General features: G+C 47.3%; 1 protein-coding gene across 3 annotated transcripts; it reads right to left on the bottom strand.

Annotated features, from left to right (window-relative positions):
• Positions 1-2: 2 nt before the first annotated feature.
• LOC120811884 (tumor necrosis factor receptor superfamily member 19) lies at positions 3-14319 on the bottom strand. 3 transcript variants are annotated; one of them, XM_078108725.1, is made up of 10 exons: positions 14034-14319; positions 13108-13202; positions 12480-12593; positions 7124-7302; positions 6731-6816; positions 3309-3473; positions 2109-2237; positions 1899-1989; positions 1537-1734; positions 3-959 (listed from the first exon to the last, which is right to left on the bottom strand). In XM_078108725.1, the coding sequence occupies exons 2-9, from the start codon at positions 13171-13173 to the stop codon at positions 1569-1571; spliced, it is 996 nt and encodes a 331-aa protein (XP_077964851.1). In that variant the 5' UTR covers positions 13174-13202; positions 14034-14319; the 3' UTR covers positions 3-959; positions 1537-1568. The 3 variants fall into 3 exon arrangements, with proteins under 3 accessions (XP_077964851.1, XP_040023594.2, XP_040023676.2); XM_040167660.2 differs by having other exon boundaries at positions 14018-14313; XM_040167742.2 differs by having other exon boundaries at positions 14002-14110.
• Between the last annotated feature and the right edge of the window lie 147 nt (positions 14320-14466).

The following is a 14466-nucleotide window of genomic DNA, read 5'->3' as shown; positions in this document are numbered from 1 at the left end:
TCCACATTACAAATCATTCTGTTTATTCATTCATTGTTCCAGCTCTTAAGTTTCATCACTGTAACATTTTTTGAAACAAAGATCAAACTATAGAAAGAAAGGCGGCAGCTGTCTAATTGTGTCTTACATTTAACCCCCAAACGGTGGAATGGAAATACTAAAATGCTTGATTTAAAGAACTGAGGAAATGAATTCCTGGGTATGTAAACTTGTTCAAGTGGTTTAATTACAAAAACAACATTTGGAAGTGACCAATCACAACCAACAACACTATAACTGTGGGAAGCAAAGCAAACATTTTGTCAGTCATGTCTATGTTACAAAAATATGTATCTATTTAATATTTTACAGTATCTACAACAAATCTATCACTTTGACATTCCCTGTTCTAACTCCATATAGTCAAGATTGTCTTCAATGTGCAACATAATAACTTTTGACACTTTTCTTCACGCCTCAGATTACCTTTACACAAAAGCTTCATAACGCCACCTGTTGGGTCAGTGGTTCAGTTCTTCTACATGTAAATATGAAAGTCGCAGAGCAGAGACTGATTCACGGTAAGAAGTCAATACTCCTCGACGTTTGAACTTCATTCGATTTCACCCTCTGGGCCTGTGAGGTCACATTCTGTGTGTGTGTGTGTGTGTGTGTGTGTGTGTGTGTGTGTGTGTCTCGCTCCCCTTTGCCCCCTCGCTTTGATTTTCTTCGGCAGTGCTTTTGTTTGCATCTATGCACATATTCTATCTGGACCCCTTGACGAGGGACACTGAGTTCAGCGGCGTTTTCAAAGATCCGTGCTGCAACCAGACTTGAGAGCGGCTGCAGCTCATCTGTGTGGAGGAGGGGGGGGGGGCGGGGTGTGTGTGGGGGGGGTGTTATGGAGTAATCTCATCTGGGTTGCTGGCCGTGGCGGTGGAGTTCGGGGTGCAACACGAGCCAAAGAAATCCTTGTGGTCCTGGATAGAGAGCAGGAGGAGGGTCACACACAGTGATTAGTAACAACACATGGAAGCTGCTATTGAAGCCGTAGGATTTAGAAGATGTCAAAGAAAATGTGCTGAAAGATATATTTATCAAAAAAAAGTGATAGTCGAGTGTCGTGAAATAAGAAATGTAATATGGTCCTAAAATGTCCTTATAGTTTGTCCTAAAACCAAATGAGTTTAACACGGCGTGTTACAAATAGAATAGTATGCTATCAAATGGCAAAAGTAGGTTATAAAAGATTAAATGATCGACAATTATAAACAAATCATAAGAATGTCACGGCATAGTTATGTAGAATTTATTTCATTATAAGTATTTCTCTGGAGGCAACCTTTTCATCTGTGCAGTTTGCCCGACACTTTGAATAACTACAGACTCGTTAAACAGTCCGCTGTGTCTTTACACGCAGCGCAACACGAGAACTGATTCCTATCTGCAGAAACGTGGGTCCCATTTGGTAAAAGGAGGTTGTGCTTCATGAATGTCTGACTGTAGTCTTCCTTTTTGGGGTGGGGGGCTTTGTATGGGAGCATAATGACACCTCACCTTCCAGACCCGGCGCACCCGTCACAGCTTCGTCAAATTCCCCCTTGACTCGCATCCGTCCTCTTGGTGGTCGCCGTGTCCCCTCCCCCTCCGGTCCCCCCCTCGCTCTCTGCGGGCTCTGACGCCCCTCTCGCCCCCCCGGCCTCAGAATGTCCTCCCGGCTGCAGCGGGACGCTGTCCTCGTGGTGGTGGGCACTCCTGGGGAGCGTGATAAAAGAAGTTCTTCAATCTCTTACGTGTGCTCCGTGCTCCACACGTCTGGTGATACGAGCTGTTTTCCTGCACAGTACGACAACGATCACCTCCCGCGCGTCATTTTGACCGCCGTTCACCATCTTAATGAGAATGCGCATTTTCCTCACCCGTCGCCGAGGCTCGTCAGGGACTGGAAGGGACTGCGGCCCAGACTGCAGCTCTCGTCGCAGCACAGAGATGGGATCAGGTGGACGGGACCTGAGCATCACACACAAACACAAACACACACACACACACACACACGGCTTAACGAAACAACGCCTTCCTGCCAGTCATCAGTCGTCTGATCGGCGTTCGGCGGTGGAACCGGGACATACCGCAGGCCGGTCGGGGGCCGAGGTGACACTGGCAGCAGGGTCTCTGGGGGACGTCCTGGAGCCAACGGGGGTCGAGGAAGGACAACTCCGCGCCACCGAAGGGACAGTCCTGGGACCTCAGAGAGGCAGCTGAGGAGACACGGTGCACTCAATCACAGAGACACACAACAACATTCTGCTGATAGAAAAGAAGTACAGGTTGTATTCATTAATCACTATTATTTTGGTTTTTATGATTATTTTAATTGACTTACCAGTAGTTGCATGTTTTTAGTTACCATGAAGAAGGGACAAAACACACCTTAATAGAAGTCTTATTAATAGTCTCAGTCTCTTTTGTGTTTTCTTAATTGCTGCTCACAGGTGAAATCCTCCGAGCTACAGTTGGTGGTTTTTATCTGGAAAAAAACTTGTCTCATGTGTTGGGAACGGCCTCACTACCCTCGGGTCCATGAGGCCAATTAAAATTCTTTTGTATAATTTCAAAAGCAACCGTGTCAGCGTCTTGAAGAGGCCTGGGTGTGTTTGTACGGAGCGAAAAATATTCAACTTATGTATTTACCTCACACCAGAAATAATAAACAAATAAAAACGGCTGAGTTTCTTCTACGTGATGTCATTCTTTGCCCTGGGACGTCTGCTTTTGGCTTGTGGAATGCTGATCATTAAAGAAGTTCCCACAAATGTGCAACACCGGTGTTTAATAAGGCTGTACACTGAGCTGACAGATGAACCGGCCCTCTGTTTGTGTTGTTAACAAAAGAGCAATGCAATAAAGCTCATCCAGCTATAAATACTCGCTCTGTAAGTGCCAATCATATTTTAGCATGCATATATTTAGCTGTTGCACAACACTGATCCCTGCGGTGCAACAGTTAAAACTACAATTTTCCACATAAATGGCAGCTCTACCATTTCTACTTTTTTAGTTTGGTCTTTCTTTGTTTTGGGAGACATTTTTGATCATCTTACCAGAACAAAAAAAAAAACTATTGCCTGGCTGCGTATTAAATTACGACCACCTGGGGAGGAGGTTTGGGGGAAAGGGGGTCAAAGTTCAGCGCTTTTGCCACGAAGAAACCACGTGCAGCGCTGGCTTGTGAAAACTGCGCTGGTGTATAAAAAGCCTGCGAGTCCACTTTAAGGCCTTTTACGCACGCGGCGCTCGTCGGAGACAGATGTGCAGATGTGGCGACTCACCGCTGGGCTTCTTCTCCAGCAGCTGCCTCTTGCAGTAGATGACGCAGAGGACCAGCAGCGCCAGCAGCACGGTGGCCAGAGCGCTGCAGATGACCGCGGCGAGGGCCACGTCCCGCGGGCTGGTCACCACCGAGGGCAGCGGCACCAGGTTCACACGCCCGCTGCCTGGGAAGAAGAAGAAGAAGACGGAGGGATGGGGGAGGGGGAGGGGGGTGCTTAATTCATGGTGATGGGTGGTTTTATGTCTCAAAATAGGGTATTGAATAGTCCGTGACGAGGAGCAGCTACTCGGTGTCGTCCGGCGCTCCCGGGCCAATCGGCGTAACGTGAGAAGCGACGGTTCCTCTGCGCCCTCGAGCCAGGCACCTCTTTACTTCAGCCCAATGAAACACGCAGAGGAGTTCAAAGAGAAAACGCCGGCGGTGGGTTCGCCTTTTATCTGCCTGCGTCTCGTCCCTCACAGAGGATGATTTACAGACGTCCCCTCCCTCCCCCCCCAGGCTTCCTCACATGCCTGACATCAAGAGACCAACATGCGAGCGGGGCTCCTGAAATGGGCCAGATACTGGTGTGTAGGTGGGGAGTTTTTTTACGCTTCTTTGTGTTGATTTCGTGCGGTCTGGCTGCACACCCGACTTCCTCGTTTGAGGGTCATTTCTCTCTGAGATCACGTAGCTGGAGATGATAATAAGTCATTATCTGCAATCAGATGTGACACTGATCAGTGTATGATGGGTGGGATCGGGGTTATTGCCGAGCAAATATTTAAAGTATGCTGGTCACTGTGAAACCAGTTAACGGCGTGTGGGCACAAATCAATCGTGAGGGATTGTTGATGAATACGACAAATAAAATTAATGACTTTTTGTTTGAGAAAGTCGTTTTTCAGTGAGCCCCGCTGTTTGCTTTTAAGTACATTAATCATAAAGGGAACTGGTTTCCACCTTTTCACGTCCAACAGCTCTTTGTTATACACTGTAAACATTACTTTAGCTTTGGGCAGGTTTTTTTATTCAGCCAGATAGGGGGATGAGGGTATTTGAACATTCCTTCCAGGGAAAGACAAAAAAAGAAGGAAAAAAATCGAAGCTTAGTTTGACTCAGGAGAGCAAAGTGAAGGGGCATTTTGTTTTAATAAGCACAAAGTACATAATGTCAACAAAATGACTTATAACTTCAATAAACTAATGTCAGATTCTAAAAACTGTTACAGGAGCTAAAAAACACAACTGCTCTCAATGATTGGCAGTTTACATAAGAGCATTAGAAAGGATAGTCTCACAATCACAAATAATATTCTCTCTGAATACTGTTAAGTATCTCCTAACGACACTTGAGGCTTGACACGCGTGATGAAGACGCGGTGCGGGTAACCGTCGAATAACATTCGGCCCTCATTGCCAAGGTCAAAGTCAGCTCATCCAAGGTGAGCATCCTCTGGGCCCAAACACAAAGGCAGCCTGTTATCAGAGGCCCCGCAGCTGCAGCAAACACTGATAAACAGCCGCCCGTTGAGGGCAGCTCACCTGCTGATATTATCTCCACTCGAAGCGCACCAACAAACCGCAGCCTTTCATTCACTGCCTGCCTGTTGACTTAATGGGATCCCACATGCTCCAAATAAAAGGAGACCTTCTTTACACCTCACAGGGATCTTTTGTCAGTTCAAAGACACGGTGAATACCAGAAATGTCTTCTGGTGGACGCGGGGAGGAGCTCGAAAAAACTGTGTCTATTCTTCAGACACGTCCGTTTAAATGTCAGCTAGAAGAAACAAAACGATCTGTTCTTAGATCATTAGTCCAACTGCCAATAAGCATAAACGTGTTTCCTGCACCTTGCTGGTGAGAACGGCGTGAACACCAATTATGAGGCACGATCTCTTCTAGCTGCATGAAAAAAGAACATGCATTCAATCACTGAATCCCTTACAAATATATATGTATATATCCCCTGCTTCTCTTTTAACTGAACAAAGCCGATCCAGTTGGAAACATTAATAATAAGCCCCACTGAGCCCTCTGTTTGTCTGCTGGTTAGCGCTCGGCACCTTAAAGCCGATTCATCCCAGGAAGTAAACCAAAACATTCCCGCTGAAAGCAAAACAATGTGCCAAAAGACAATAAATTGCCCTGTGAAGCCGAGTCAGCTGATACCTTTCTCCGTCCGGCCGTCACGCCGAAGGACGAAGCAGCAGATGAAACACATTAAAAAGGCCAAAGGAATCCATAAAACACAATCTCGTTTTTCACCCGGCTCCAAAAAGCCACGGGGGGGGGGAGTAAAACGTACCCTCCCCTGAACAGAGGGGCCGCTGCCCCGGGCCAGTGTGGCCTGTTACAATGATCTGCCCTTCAGGTTTTCACCACCCTGCACAAGATAACAGCGCAGGGAGGGAGCGGGACCTTCAGGCCTCTGGAAACGCTCCGTCGGTCCGACCCACCGGCTCTGCTCTCAGACACAAAGGCCATTTTGTTTTCGCCGGCCTCCTCCAGTATCAGAGGAGGAAGCTGCACAGATGGACCAAGGATCAGAGAGGACGAGGAGGGCGGGAGGAGGGGGAGGGGGGTGTCATTGCGCAACTAAGGGGAAAAAAACTACTGAAAAATGTCATGTAAAAAGAACCAAAGAACTAATGGTTGGATCGGGTGGAATCGGATCCTTTACACGTGGAGCTTGTGAGCCCCGGCTGTGACGTCCCGCTGAGTTACCGAAAGGTGAAGTTCTTCTAACGGCACTAATAGGGTCCGTAGTCTACTGTAATGTGAGAAATACTGCTCTCTCCTTTCTGCAAGAAGGGCTTTTTTATTCTACTATCAACATTATGGATGTGCAGGACTGGTGTGAGAGGAAATAAATTGTGCTGCTTGAACCGTCACACTGCTAACGAGACGTATTTTCTCTAGAAAGTTTTATCCAAGTCGAGTGCCAAAAAACCAGTGACATTTTGAGCTACCGTAATCCAGTGTTGGCAAATCCAGAATAATGTTGGTGGAATCCGTTTCAGCATTTCAACTGCTCAGCTTGTAAATCCGAGCATTTGTTTGCACAAACAGCCCTGCTGCTTGACTCTGTGAGACTTAGTGAATGAACTATTTCTCGCTCCACCCTTCAACGTCTGTAGTTCTGGTTACACCAAAGACCTTGTGCTGGCATGTTTTGTGTGTGTGTGTGTGTGTGTGTGTGTGCGCACTGGCTTTGTTGTGGCACAGCAACCTGGCGTTTGGTTCTGCGAGCATTTGGCTACGAGTTTAATAGTGTGCCGTTTGCTTTAAGACTATTGTATCCCTCTTGTTTCATCTTGAAACATCACCTACTGTGGGCGTGGATGAATAGTCTGTATTCATGGGAACAATTCAGAGAATGTCCGACTGATCTCAGGCCAACTGTTCGAGGAGCTGAAAGAAAGTAGAGGTGCTTACAGTGAGGCTCGTAAGGAGGCGCAGGGTCACCACACGGAATACACTCCATGTCCTGAAAACCACTCAGTTTGGTCTTCCTGTAATATCTGTTGAAGACACAAAATCAACACATTTTAACCTTCAAATGTTGTAAACAAAGGAGCAGCGAACATGCACAAAGCCAGTTGGTCGTGTTGTTACATATCAAAGAGGTTTTTCTTCCTTGTCCGGCCATTAGATGGATAAACGCTTTGATAGTTACTTGACTAATCCCACAGCAGCATCCAGATTTACTGGTTAAGAAATTACAAAGTAAACAAAGTACAGAAAAGCACAATATACCCGAGAATAGCATTAAACTCGGTGTGGTTGTGTATCATGAAGTCATTCGCGGACGTGCGTCCGTGCTCTCACCCCGGCAGACACTCGCCACACACGGCGTTGCTGGTGGTGGAGCAGTTGCCCTTCTGGAAGCGGTTGATGAGTCCACAGTCCAGGCAGGGCTTGCACTTCTGCAGGCTGCGGTCCTCCTTGAAGCGGCTGCTCCGGCAGGGCACGCACCGGGCATCCTCTCCATAGCCAAAGCCGCATTCCTGGGGGGATTAACAGGAGAAACACACCGGTTGAGAGGAGGGGTCGGTGGTTTGGAAGGCTTGAATGGCGACTACCGGGGGTCTGGAATTAAAGAATGATCTTGGCTCTCAGGATCAAAAGATAACAATGGCCTGCCTCTTTTGAGAGTCCATCTTACACTGGCAATAATCTCCCTGACTCTCTCAGTGTGAACGAGCGGCCTTCCTGCTGCAAGACCCAGAGAGGCATTTGAATGATAAAGGCCCCGAGGGACACCCACTGTTGTATTATTGCACGTTTATTGCTGCGTTTTTGTGTGACTCCCTCTGCAAGCTAGACACCGCGAGAGTCCCGTTGATTGAGAGGCCGGCGAGCAAAGGAAAGGTTTCGGCGAAGGGGCCGAGGATTATGGAGAGGTGCACAGAGGAAATAAGATGAATACTCTTTTTGTCAACAATTGAAAAGTGCACTTAAAAAGCACAGCTTCCTACAACCGTGTGACTGATCTAATGCTGAGCCGTCTTCTGATGATGCACCTGAAACAAGCCAAGATAAATAAAAAAAACACTTTAGGTTTTCTTTGAATAAAATAGAGAGCCTGGAGGGAATATCCAAAATGTATTTGTATGATTTACGGGTTGGATAAATTTGTAGTGAAAGGAATCAAATATCAACACTAAATGAACCCTAAATGTATAAATAATGTAGTGATGTACTGCCGGTGTGTTTCCTAATTGGCTCCCTCTCACATCCCTAAAGGTTATGTTGAAAGACTGGTGACCTCAATGAGAAACTGACAGTCACATGACAGGTGATGTTACTGTACACCGACACCGAGCGAAACAGACGCCGCGGGGATGACATCATACATTGATCATTCATTATCAGTCCCACAGCAGCTGCCTCTCTGATGTCCAGCGTAGCTGCACTGCAATCCAAAGCCAGAGGGATAAACGTGTGTGTGTGTGTGTGTGTGTGAGTGAGTGGGGGGGCTCATATATCATTAAAGTGAAGGCCAGCTCCAAACAGGGCTTCTCTCTTCTCTCATCGCCCGTGTTCCATTTCACTGCCGGGGCATGCAGTCCGGCTGGAATGTGGGCACGGGAGTCTGATACCGGGGGGGGGGGGGGGGTGAATTTGGGGAAGCAGGCTGGCAGGGAATGAAAAGGGAAAAGCAACGATGCGATCGTGAGACAGAAGACAGAAGATGAGGATTTCAGTCCTGTCATTGGACCCTTGGACCAGTCTGTGGACGAGCTACGGCCGGACTATTGCAGCTGTTGTTATGAACTCTCCATAAAAGGCCTTGCTCTCCAGCGGAGCGGGGAAGACCGGAGGTGTGTAGGAGGGGGGGGGGCAGAAGGAGTGAAGAGACAGACAAAGAGTGAGAAACAGAAAGGCTGACAAGTGATAAAAAGGGGGAAAGGCGGAACAGAGAAGACTGAGGGGAATGAAGCTCAGAGCCTGTTGAGGCTGCAGAAGTACTGCACTCAAACCCAATACTGTCTGTGAGAAAGGGACGTGGGCCCAGCCGCTGCACTGCACCTCACAGAAGGTCCCTGACCCACTTCCACATGAGGGACGGGGCCCGGCGGTGGCTCGCATCCTCTGAGCCCGGCACAAGCTCCGCCCGTGGGGCACCGCATGGCGGGATGGGGGCCGAGGCCACGTTGATGCGAGCTGGTCAGGGCGCTGAAACAAAAGCAGACCGGAGCCAACTTCTGCCTCTTTGATCCGGGCAGCACAGATCATGGAGGAGGGATCCCTTTGTTCTTTAATCCGTGCTCACAGAGCCGCGCGGAGCCGACTTCCTGCACCGGCTGCGTCTCCTTCGGCAGCCGGGAGGAAGACAACACTCACTGTGACGGTGATCTGTGATGTTTATGTTCTCCGTGTATGAAAGCATTTCCCCATAAATAAACTCTACTGAAACATCAACCAACACCAACAGAATAATATGTATTCAGTCAGTATGTTAAACATCCCAGAAAGGACAATATTTCCAGGGTGTGTAGAAGTTTCAATAATTAGAAAAATACCACAAACACACAACAGAAATCTGGCTCTTGACTTTTTTACGTTGCTCTACGGCTCTTTTTTTAGTGCATACATTCAAACAGATGAGATCAAACTACACATTTGGGAAAAAGCACAAGGAACAAAAAATAAACTCCAAAAAATAGACATATTATCATCAAAAAAGATTATGGAATTAAGTCAACATGTACTTCACTTCATGTACTTTTAGGATGATTTCGAGTCAAAGCCATTTAAGAAAACAATGCCATCTCCATGCTCTGTCTCCTGATCTGGTGTGGGTGAGACTGCCAAGCATAACAGTGGTGTGGGAGGGGAGGGGAGCAGGGGGGAGCTGGCCGGGACCTGAAGCATGTTCAGACGGAGAGATATTTTGGAGATTAGGAGGGAATCACAAGGGCGGGTGTGGGGGAGTCATCTGATCTGGTAATGAAACAACGCCGAAAACAAAGCATGTGAGTTACAGCTGTGTTCGGTCTGGAAACAAAACACACTCGTGCTCATTTTGTTTCCCCCTCACTGCCTGGATTCTACACACGCACACACACACACACACAAAGATGGTGGCGCAGTGACTCTGATGTGAGCCCCATGCTGCTCAGGCACTCATTTGTCCCTCTCTTCAGCCAGGACCATGAGCCCTTTGCCCTGGAAGCGTGGCCGGAGGAAGTGTTGCTCTCTTTCACTCTTGCTACATACTACAAGATGTTGACACATTAAAGTTGTGGTCCTGCCTTTTTTCACTCCTTCTTCATGCTCTACAAGTCAGGAGACGAGGCAACTAAGTGAAGAAAAAAAAGCTGGAATGAAATATATCCCTGAAAAGGAATAATTAGTTTTAATGGACGTTCCCCCAGTGTGGGTGGTTCTTTCAGCTACAGTTAGTGCGAGGGGGCTAATTGATGTTTGTCAGCTTGCTTAAGAGCGGCTTCCAAAGGCAAACCTCCAGAGGAAAACCTCTAGAGCAAACTTCCAGAGGAAAACCTCCAGAGCAAATCCTCCAGAGCAAATCCTCCAGAGCAAACCCCCAGAGGCAAACCTCCAGAGCAAACCCCCAGAGGAAAACCCCCAGAGGCAAACCTCCAGAGCAAACCCCCAGAGGCAAACCTCCAGAGCAAACCCCCAGAGGAAAACCCCCAGAGGCAAACCTCCAGAGCAAACCCCCAGAGGCAAACCTCCAGAGCAAACCCCCAGAGGAAAACCTCCAGAGAAAATCCTCCAGAGCAAACCCCCAGAGGCAAACCTCCAGAGCAAACCCCCAGAGGAAAACCTCCAGAGCAAATCCTCCAGAGCAAACCCCCAGAGGCAAACCCCCAGAGCAAACTTCCAGAGCAAACCTCCAGAGCAAACCCCCAGAGGAAAACCTCCAGAGCAAATCCTCCAGAGCAAACCCCCAGAGGCAAACCTCCAGAGCAAACCCCCAGAGGAAAACCCTCAGAGCAAACTTCCAGAGCAGACCTCCAGAGCAAACCATGCCACATTCCTCTGGGATCTCTATGGCAGCTGCTCAGAGTGACTCCAAAAGTCGGCTTCCCTCCCAACGTCCAGCCGTGCCTTTCCAAACGGACGGATTGTCTCGGTTACGCCGGCGCTCGGATCAGATGTTTTTTTCCTCTGGGAAACTTTCTCTGAGTGCAGGGCCGGGGTCGCCACTCTGAGCCGGCATCCCGCTACCTTCGCAGAAAGAATGAGGCGGCCAATTATTAACCAGGACCCCAGGGTGGCTGGCGGCATTCATGCCTGTTGAGCTGGCAGAGGAACACGCGGACCAGTGAAGCGCACTACCAACCGCAGAGTGCATGTCAGTGTGCGCCGAGATTAAAGGCAACCAGACTTAAATGCATGTGTGCAACAGATGTCAAGGGTGATGCAGTTTTTTTTCAGCGGTTCCCAAAGAGGCGGTGAAGTGTAAACCCAACTGAAGTCAGTTTTTACAGCCTTTTTATACACGGAAAACTCTGAGCTGCAATTTCATTAGTAAACGAATGGCTTACTGAAAAAGATGTTATCAAGATCTCCTACTAAAGCCGTTTAGCTGGCAGTTTTTTCTTGTTATGTTAAGCCTGTCAAATATTTAGTTGACTATTGTCAACACAAATGGGGTGTTACAGAGGTTTTTACTCTGTGTATTACTTTAAAAGTATTGAAAGACCAGTCAATCATATCGGGAGTATGTGTGTCTGTGTGCCTTTAGACTTGAAAAATAAGTAAATCGAATCTGCCAAATGGTTTGATACAATTTAACTTACCCCATTTATAATTTAGCTCATACTAAGAATGTTATGCAATCACGCCTTTTCTAAATACCGCAGAGGCAAAGCGGCTGCTGGGTCCTCACCTTTAAACTTCCGCACTGACCATTTTCGACACCGAAAAGAAGGAAAACAGTTTTGGCTGTGTACCGTTGAATTAAACAAAAAATGTAAAAGGGATTCTAAACACACTCGCTTGCCACAAACCGATTTGGTTTTTTACACTTAGCACACCTCTACATCAATGCCTACACTTGCAAAAGGAGGTGCAGAGCTGCTGCCTGCCAGAGGAACGTCTTTAGCTGCACCATTGAGGGCTGTTTGTACAAAGCACACAAAAAAGCTGCGGCTGAGGTGGTGGAAGAAACGGTGTTCCCAGATCGAAAGAGCAGCAAGCTTAGGCATGGCTTGCTTCAAACAGTGAAGACAATAAGTTGGACGGGGCGCAAACGGGGGAAAAACAATGGAAGCCATTCAGCAGCAGAAGGTCAAAAGCATGGGTGTGACTGATTAAAGAGGGGTCGTGTTTTACAAAAGCTAATAACGGCTCGGCTGTTCTCAGCATGAAAGAGAGGAAGTAATAAATAATGTTGGCTCCCTGGGTAAGATACACTTTCCTAAACAGTGATGTCCATTCTTTTCACGGGCCCAACGGTTTAACTCTTTTTGTTTCCACAAGAAAACCCCATTCCATTTCTTTTCCGTATAAGGAAGTCCCTTCAACTAACCTGTTGTTGACCCCTTGTGTTACTACACTTTCCTTTTCCTGAGTAAACAAGTAAACAAGGTTCTTTTCTTTCATTGGCTCTATGGGAAATTCCCTTAACTGAAAGAGCAGGACCCGAAGCAAAATGTAATTCATGTACGGTAATAAAACACCACAAGTCCAAAACAGATTTGTTTCCAACCTTTGATAGCTCCTGTCCTGCATCACACTGCTTGCAGCGTTTACAGTTCCCAAAGCGATCCCTGTACTCCTGTTCTCTGCATTCTCGGGTCTCCTCCTCGGCCCCCACGGGAATCTGAGGAGGACATTCATTTTGGGAAAGTTAGAGATTCTTGTATATCATCACCACTGTCATCCATAACAGTGCAAGTGGACGGAATGAACAGCTGTGCAACATAACTTATTTTCAAAATCGTTGGGAGAGGATCAACCCCCCCGGCCGGGATTCGTCTTGAAAACAAGTCTGACACTACTGGGATGAGATGAGAGGAGGCTTTAATGAGCCCCGTGGGCAAACTGCGCGGTTGCATCAGCGTAATCCAAGTCACGAGCGACCATACAGAGACCGCCAGAACAAGAGATGAGAATGTAGGTGGCGAGTACAATGGGGACGGTGCAGTGGACAAAGGTAAAATGATCCACAGCATTGTCACCAGCAAAGACATCACGGCTCGCTCAGTGTGAGCGGCTGAAACTAACAGTTTGTATCTGCAGCTCAGATTTTACCCGCTCAGTATTGTAATGAGTAAAATACTAAAATAGAACAGTAGGATGAAGTAAATTGGATAAGTTTCAGTGTACTCGCTTACCAGAGTTGAATAGATGACATGCAGAGTTATTAGAAGTGAGAGGGTTTGTTGAAGAATCCAGACCATTTTGATGAGCCACTTGTTTCAGCCTGAAGCTGAAAAATAGGACACAACAACAAAAGGCGGGGATTAAGTGTCTATTATATTGTATACTTTCTATAATACACACGTATTAACTCATGAACAAGAAAAAAATATCTGGTAGGGTCAAATTCTTTAAGGAAAAAAATGTGTTTTGATTATTATCAACAATAAGTTTAAGTTCGCATAACCTGTTGAACGTCATTGTGCAGCTAATCTTAATTAAAACCCACAGATTGTTATTTCATAAACCAGCGCACTACAACGTTTCATAAGAAATCAAAGACGTCCAGAAAGTGTGAATAAAATGATGCATATCTTAACTACTTCCATTTGGATGTCATTAATAAAAACGGGGAAAGTGGGGAGACGGGAGTTGGGGAGGTTAAACGCATTTTTATACAATAAAGCATCTACAATACTAACGTTAATTAGAAAAGAAGCACACAGCACGTGATCATCGCTGCAGATTGATGCTGTTTGAATTAAAGTCACGTGCGACGTTTCGGCTCTTTAAAACTCAGACGGCATTAAGTTAAATGTCTCACAGGAACAACACATTAAAACGTCTAACAAGGCGAAAACTACATCTATGATACCGTTAACAAGTACCGGCAGTGATTAAAACGTGCGTAATGCAACGCATGCACCATAAAGTTAAGACACCAGAGGCGTTGTTCTGAAATCAAAGGCTGGTTCCGTTTAGTTTGTCGTTAAGCGCGCGACGCATCGTCCAAAAAAAATATATTAAACACGTTTCTTACCTGCTTAAAAAAAAAGAAAAGGAAACAGAGTTAACGGCGGATATCTTACCGGGGGGAGAGCTTACCGGGGGGAGAGCTTACCGGGGAGAGGTGTGCTGCTGTGAGTCCCGCACCGGTCCGCTCACCATGTCAGCGCCGCAGCTGAAGCGAAGCGCAACGCAGCGCGAGGACTACAAGCCGCCACATCAAAGGCGGGGACACGAGGAGGAGGAGGGAGGAGGAGGAGGAGGAGGGGAGGGCGTGTATATCTGATCTGCGATCAGCCCGCCTACATCAAAGACCACCCGAAGCCACGCGGAGCACAAGCACACACCCCGGGGATCGATAACAGCATTCAGCTGGTTCACAGCCAGTCAAGTGATGCAGTAGGTTGGTTTCATGTCAGTGAAGTGGAAGATGACGACTTCCCCCCCCCCCCCCCCCCCCCCACAAAGTGTGTGTGTGTGTGTGCGTGTGTGTGAGGTTTATTTAATGGCTGTGGAGTCCCTCTTCTGACTTTTGAACACCCGCCAAG

The sequence above is a fragment of the Gasterosteus aculeatus genome, chromosome 1, assembly GCF_964276395.1.
Source record: "Gasterosteus aculeatus chromosome 1, fGasAcu3.hap1.1, whole genome shotgun sequence".
In the NCBI taxonomy this organism is placed as follows: domain Eukaryota; kingdom Metazoa; phylum Chordata; class Actinopteri; order Perciformes; family Gasterosteidae; genus Gasterosteus; species Gasterosteus aculeatus.
Note: the sequence above shows the minus strand (reverse complement) of the source record. Positions and strands in the feature narration are given on the sequence as shown.

What these genes read in the sequence shown, in the direction of transcription:
- LOC120811884 (XM_078108725.1), bottom strand. Translation starts at nt 13,173, where the DNA reads ATGGTCTGGATTCTTCAACAAACCCTCTCACTTCTAATAACTCTGCAT. An exon ending in GCCTCCTTACGAGCCTCACT is followed by an intron (nt 3,474 to 6,730) that starts GTAAGCACCTCT and finishes TCTTCTTCCCAG; the next exon opens with GCAGCGGGCGTGTGAACCTG. An exon ending in GCTGGAGAAGAAGCCCAGCG is followed by an intron (nt 2,238 to 3,308) that starts GTGAGTCGCCAC and finishes GTGTCTCCTCAG; the next exon opens with CTGCCTCTCTGAGGTCCCAG.